The sequence below is a fragment of the Neopsephotus bourkii genome, unplaced genomic scaffold (genome assembly GCF_033783945.1).
Source record: "Neopsephotus bourkii isolate Nb327-2 ecotype Australia unplaced genomic scaffold, CSIRO-AGI_Nbou_v1 NB_1655, whole genome shotgun sequence".
Classification (NCBI taxonomy): Eukaryota; Metazoa; Chordata; class Aves; order Psittaciformes; family Psittacidae; genus Neopsephotus; species Neopsephotus bourkii.
In genome coordinates this window covers 1,615,725-1,622,176 of record NW_026902129.1, presented here as the reverse complement: position 1 = coordinate 1,622,176, position 6,452 = coordinate 1,615,725, and the positions used below count along the sequence as shown (strand labels likewise).

The window sequence follows — 6,452 nt, the reverse complement described above, 5'->3', positions numbered from 1 at the left end:
TCCTGAATTTGCATTTTTAAACTTCCAAATTTGGAAAGTCTAACACTGCTCTAGTAACTTTGTTTTTGTTTGCACCATATTCTTACACATATCCACGTATCCATATCAGCATTATGCTAAATAAATGGAGAAAATGAATGAACAGTTTTGCACGTACGTAATCTATGCAGACAGAGACTTCTAATTGCAGGTGTTTTCCCCTAATGCAGAAGTGGTACTGAATGACAGCCAAATTTACAGTCCACCAACTCCATGGCAGGATAACAGAATCTTTAGTAAGGAAGTTGTAAACTCAGTCTCTGAAAGTCAAGTAATTTTTACCTTAGCTTTTTTGTGGTCTCAAAGTATAAAACTGTTTTTGTGAATTTATTTTTTTAAAGCATATTTTAGTTGGCTGTTCAAAATTTCAGTTTGTCTCTGTCTAGACTTCCTTTGTCTCAGACATAAAGGAAAGTCACAAGCAACTTAAAACAAGTAAACTCCTTACTGAAAATCATTTTAACTAGTGTAAAACAGAGACAGGAATTCATCAAGAAGAGACTTCCAGACCAGAGCAATTTGCAGCTACAGTTGAGGGAAGCAACAGGAAAAGGTGTCAAATATAGAATGCTGGCACAGAAATACAAAGCTATCAGAACTATATGTGTGTGGCTGACAATGTGGTTCAAAAAGAAGATGAATATGGCTGGCTTCCTTAAAGAGCTTGAGAAAAACACTCTGGGAATTAGGGAAAGAGAGTTCAGGCTAGGAGGACTGGCAAAAAACCACAAGGAAGTTTACTAGACTGAAAATGTTCAGTGTGGTCTAAGAGGGTGAGAGGAGATGCACAACAATGTAATCGCCAGTAATTCTGCATTCAAAGGGAATGGTGTATTTTCAGCAAAAGTGAAATAACTAGAACTGTATGAAGAGGAAAAAAACAGTTTGTAAATGTGAAAGTGCATTGCACAGTGGTTACAAGAGGAAGAATATGATGAAGGTCGAAAAATTCCTACATTTTATACAGTGACTAGAGAGAGTCACAACACTCACATCAGCAGCAGATCTTCCTCTATTTTGCACAATTAGCACATCATCAACAGCAGCTTATTCTGCAAGAACAGCTTTCCATAGCACAGGGCATTTTTTTTTATATTAGAGAGGACTGATTTAGAGGGGCTATTTAAAGGATCTGCTCCATTTCCAAATGAGAAAGTAGGGGTGAAATGATAGCTTCTGACACAGAACAGAAACATGTTTAGTAAATCTCTGTAAAGCTCTACAAGTCCTTTCCCCTTTCTGTGAAAATTTAAGATTAAAAGCAAGGTGTTTTGTTTGTTTTTTTTTTTTGCCAGAAGCCAAAATGTGGTGAAGTTTTGCAGAATTATCTCTAATGGAAAGTACCAAAATCAGACTTCCCTAAAATGAAGTGATGCATCAGCCATGGTCCACAAACTGAGAATCAAATACAGTTGAGATAATTTTCAATACCATGAGACAGAAAACCTAATGTTCCAGATGCTGGACATGATGGAGTATATCCAGTGATAAGCCCAGTTGCTCTATTAGCCAAATAGTCTGCTTTTTAACCCAAGCAAGGGTTGACTTTTCAGAATCTGTGCAGAGTTTTGCCTTGCTGCATTCAGACTGCAAGGAATCAACGTCACCATTACTTCTACAAGTGTTTTCACCAGAACTGCCACCATCTGCATGTTTTCCAGCTTGAACTTCATTGTATTCTGTCCCAGCTGGAGCTGTGTGATTAAGGTCCATGTCCTGAACAGAATCTAAAATGTGTCCAAGATGTGGCTGTTGTTCAGTAGAGCTCAGGTACTTCAGCACATCTTCTTCGTGCTTTCCAACTGCATCAAGAAGACTATTTATCTCACTTAAAGCAGAATCATGTCCATTAAGATGACACCAGGATAAGAGAGCACTGAAAAGTTAAGAAAAACAACAAAAAAGTGATTACATGTACTCACACAGACTTCCAGCTGTTGAAGGTTGATACCAATGTGACATGATACTTACACTATATAAATGTATATATTTCATTCACATTTTCTGGGAAATTCAAGCAGTAGAACCGAGTATTAAGCTTAAAGATGTAGATTCAATTAATTTTGGCAGAACAACTGACAGAGGAATTTTAAGAATGATCACTCTACAACCTGTACTCAAGACCTAGATGATTCTCAGGTTGCTCACTTTGGACAGATTTACAATGCATGCTCCCTTCACACACACCCTCCACATACACATGACCTTAAGAAGTTCATAACTTACTTCAGGATTCCTCTGAACTGGCCACATGTAACCATCAGCTCAGCACCATGTCTGTAACCTTGATTAAAGCCTTCCTGGAGTGCAAGTTCTTTCCCAGCCTCAATTCCATCCCTATAGCCTTCCTGTAATAAGAGCAGTGAAACAGGTTGTTCACAAGATGAAAAACTGGACCTTTGACAATTCTGTAACAATAAAAAAAGCTTAAACAAGTGTTCAGCCTCTTAAATTACAGCTTCTAAACTTTAACATCTCTCCCAGCTAAACCCCCACTGCCAAACCAAAACATGCTTTTTGCAGCATTATGATTTACTGATCTGCAAGATCCTGTTCTTTTCCAAAAGGATCCCCAGAAGGAGAGTACTTTTAGAAACATCAAAAAATAAGAGAAATCTGGAAGAAAATAATTGCTTTTATGATAACCACCTCCTTTATGAAAAATTCATTAAGGAATACCACAGACAGATTTCTAGCCATCTAAAATTACACAAGCTGCAAAACCTCCCTTTAGCAGAGGTACTCTTCTGTCTGTAATCCATCTGCCTGTTTCCACAAAAAACAATTATTGAGCCTTGCTTCTCTGCTGGATGTCATTCAATTCAAGAGTTATACCAGAAAAATATGGTGATGGAGCAAATCACATGTAAATATACAAAACAATGTGATGGGTTTTCTGTGAGAAACCACCAATGACTGTAATGCAAATTAATTTCTTCATATTCTGATCATATTACCATATAACACAGAGTAATTCTTAACTTCTTTCACACCAAAATTCCAAGTTGTAAGAGTGAAAGCTTGTATTTGCTCATGAGTGAAGAAATAGCCAGGAACAAGAATGTTTATTTTGCACAACACACAGCTCTAACCTCAATAACATTTTGTGATTTTGCAGTATCTACGTATAAAATATCAGAGGGATTTGTATAAGAACACTGAACCGCCTCTTAAAAGAACCAGGCTTTTCAAGGGACTCACATGGAGGAGACTTTTCCTTGGAGAATACAACAGCTCTGTTGTAATACCCTTCCTCATCAACAGCCTACACAAGAGCTTCCATTCATGTTCTTCAGCCAAATGCTGTTCACCCTTGAGCAGACAAGCCCTACTGGTCCCATGCTGAATGATAATGTATCTGTTGAAGTAACCCCGCTTTATGTACTTGTTTTGCTCCCTGCAGAATACCAGGGAGGCAAAGCCTGTGGAAAAAAGCTTTCATAAAATACGCTTTTCACTAGGAGAGTAAATAAGCCAAAGAACTACCCAGACCACAACATCCAATTGTGGTTTCACGTGGAGTCACAAATCTTACATCTGACTGATGAAGAACTCCACTTAAAAGCCCAAACATCTCATACTTCTCTATTAGCACTGTTTAGCTGTGTTGCCCTACATTTACTAGTGGTATACTGCAATACAGTGGCACACCTACAAGTATGAAGCAAACAGCTCACATCAGAATTGAGCACTGCTTTTTACAAATGCACATGATTGTACAGAGGGAGCTGATGTCTTTTACTAAAACAGTACTTTGCTTGGATGATTACTAGGATAGTGTTTCTGTAAATCCCTGCTACATTTTCCTGGCATTCAGAAGAAACTAAGCCACAGTAACTTCTTAAGCAGCCACTCTTAGTTTATACCACAACACCCTCTTTAAATAAGCCACATGTATACCGAGGTATGTATCAAAATAGCTGAAATGGTTAAGAAGACTATTAAATCACTGCTGTAGTATTACCTTCAGTCTTTTTTTCATGGTGCTGTTCCATTCTTTCTGTAGTAGATACATCTCATCTGCATCTTCATCAAATATATCCTCACTGGATCGGCTGACCGCAGCTTGTACCCAGGCCATAACAGCAGTGATGGCTATGGCTTCTGTTTATGTGGTTAAGAAAATACTCTCAGAAGTGCCCCTGGCTAAGTGTCCGAGTAGAATATAGGCAGAAAATGTGAGTTCTGAAGAGGTCGTGAAGGGAGCTGCTGGTTCAACCTGCACACTGGTTTCCACATAGAAACTTGACGCTGTTCACCACCGGGGTGCATCTGTCGAGACAAGCCAGGCAGATCATCACTCACAAAGCAACTTCTGAGGCTTACAGGGCCAGCTTAAGGCAGCAGTTTCTTTCCTTACTACGGCCGTAAAAAGCAAGCGCCGTTTCTTGCAGCAGCACCAATGGCTCTCGGGGATCCCGGGGCCTGCAGAGCCGTCCCGCGCCTGGCCACGCCACTTCCCCCGGGACACCACCGCTGGATTCTCGCAGCCTGCAGGCCTCTTCCCCGCAGCCCAACAGAGGCGCACCCCAACCGTCCCCGCTCCCTGACAAACCCTGGCCGAGACCACAGGACTCCGCCGCGGCCCCCGCCAGGCCCCGACACTCCCATTTCACGGCCAGCGCTCAGCTCCACACAAGCGGCCGCCCTGCGGGAGCCTTCTTTCCCCTTCCCCTCATCTACCCCTCGCCTCCCGGCTGCTAGCTCGGCCCCCGCCGCCAGCACAACCCCACGCCCCGTACCCTCACCACAGCCGCCGCGCCATGCAGCTCCGCCACTTGCTGGGGGCCGCCATCTTGACTGATGGCAAACTGGCTTCACTGACGTCAGAAGCAATAGCGGAGAGGCAGCCATGTTGACTGAGGGCAAGGTCCTCAGGTAAATGGCCGCCATCTTACCCGGCAGTCCTATAGCTTCAAAGCTCATCCAAGCCAGCGGAGGCTGGCGGCCATGTTGAGTAAGGGCGCAGCCTCGCATCCTCCTGAAGAAGGCGGGACGGGGTGACCTGGTCGTCGAGATCTGATATCCGCTGAAGAGGCCGGGAGTCGGTGCAAAAAGGAGCCATTATGGTGAACGCCTCTTCCGGCTGTCTGGGGTGAGGGTCGTATGGCTGTCCCAGGCCAACCTCCAGGCAGGGAGGTGTAATCATTTCTTCAGTTGTAAATTGTGAAATTTAAGAACAAAAATCTGCCTTTTTGGCTTCTGAGTCCCAGGGTCCCCGTGTGTCAGGTGTGGGCTTAAGCTATCCTCTACAAGATCGAGGCATTACAGTAATAAGTGCTTTTCAATATGAAGGGTGCCAGGAGGAAGGAATAAAGTGTTACAGTATTTGCTTCTATTAGAGAAAACAATACCTTTTTGACATACATACAACAGAATAACATGGTTTTGTTTCTTCTTGCTGCATACTGCATTTGGCTTATGAGCATAAGTTTGAAGTTAGTTAATCTTCATAAACATACTATACACCAACCTTGAATTTCAAGTTGTATGTTTCTCCAAATGGCCAACTCCTGCTACAGTAAATGCCCCCATGTACTGAGTGTTTCTGTGCGTCCCTCACCTGGAGAGGCTGATGCCCTGTTTACCACGCATCACAGCAAGGCTAGGGACACTTAAGTTGGGGATGGCAAAGCCTATCCCCACACTGAAGGTAGTGAGCAATGAACACAGCCACAGGACATTCATTTCCCTTGTTCCTTTTGTTTTGCAGAGACAACCTGTCCTCCTGCTCGTGGTCCTTCTTGAATGCTCTCTGCTGGTTACATGCTGAGGTATGAGCAGCCAAGTAACCCAAATCTGTCTAGAAAACTGGAGTGCCTGGGGTGAAATGACACTGGTGCCCCTGGATGGCCAGAACTGTGCGTATCTGTTCCTCAGCTATTACTGTATGTGCACATGACTGCTGATTTCCAAGCCTAGGTCTATCAATCACTTCCACCTCCTGTCTGGTAGAGGCTTATTTAGCTAGCTCTGACATTCAGGTAACAATGCTGAATATAGCCCACATGCACAAATGCAGTCACAGGAAAGCCACCTAGCAACAGCAACTCGTGACCCCTCATAACAGGTAGTAATGGCACTGCTAAACCTGGATTAACCCTTTGATTATCATCCTGCACTCTGTCCCCTCAGCCTCTTGCTCTTCTGAAAAAGATACAGAGGTCATGGCTCAGGGCCACTGTGAGTTTCCCAAACTCACAGCATCTCAATTTAAATGTCTTATATTTACCACAGTTGATCGTTCCACACATATGTTTATTTAACATACGTCTTTACAACCATAAGAAACAATGAAGAAAGCTTATATTTCTACCCCTTTCTCTTAGTAGTTGTGTGTGGGTAATCTTGTGAATCATATTGTATACACAGAGCAGCATTGCTGGGTTATGAAGTGCAGTTGCAACTTAAAG

At 42.7% G+C, this 6,452-nt stretch overlaps 1 protein-coding gene across 3 annotated transcripts; it reads right to left on the bottom strand.

The window, feature by feature from the left end:
- Positions 1-1,306: 1,306 nt before the first annotated feature.
- Positions 1,307-5,032, bottom strand: YAE1 (YAE1 maturation factor of ABCE1). Of its 3 annotated transcripts, none has more exons than XM_061375003.1 (4): positions 4,782-5,032; positions 4,004-4,311; positions 2,266-2,387; positions 1,307-1,915 (listed from the first exon to the last, which is right to left on the bottom strand). In XM_061375003.1, the coding sequence occupies exons 2-4, from the start codon at positions 4,118-4,120 to the stop codon at positions 1,486-1,488; spliced, it is 669 nt and encodes a 222-aa protein (XP_061230987.1). In that variant the 5' UTR covers positions 4,121-4,311; positions 4,782-5,032; the 3' UTR covers positions 1,307-1,485. The 3 variants fall into 3 exon arrangements, with proteins under 3 accessions (XP_061230987.1, XP_061230989.1, XP_061230988.1); XM_061375005.1 differs by having other exon boundaries at positions 4,788-5,032; XM_061375004.1 differs by lacking the exon at positions 4,782-5,032 and having other exon boundaries at positions 4,004-4,477.
- Between the last annotated feature and the right edge of the window lie 1,420 nt (positions 5,033-6,452).

What these genes read in the sequence shown, in the direction of transcription:
- YAE1 (XM_061375003.1), bottom strand. Translation starts at nt 4,120, where the DNA reads ATGGCCTGGGTACAAGCTGCGGTCAGCCGATCCAGTGAGGATATATTT. An exon ending in CCATGAAAAAAAGACTGAAG is followed by an intron (nt 2,388 to 4,003) that starts GTAATACTACAG and finishes CTCTTATTACAG; the next exon opens with GAAGGCTATAGGGATGGAAT. An exon ending in CAGTTCAGAGGAATCCTGAA is followed by an intron (nt 1,916 to 2,265) that starts GTAAGTTATGAA and finishes TTAACTTTTCAG; the next exon opens with TGCTCTCTTATCCTGGTGTC.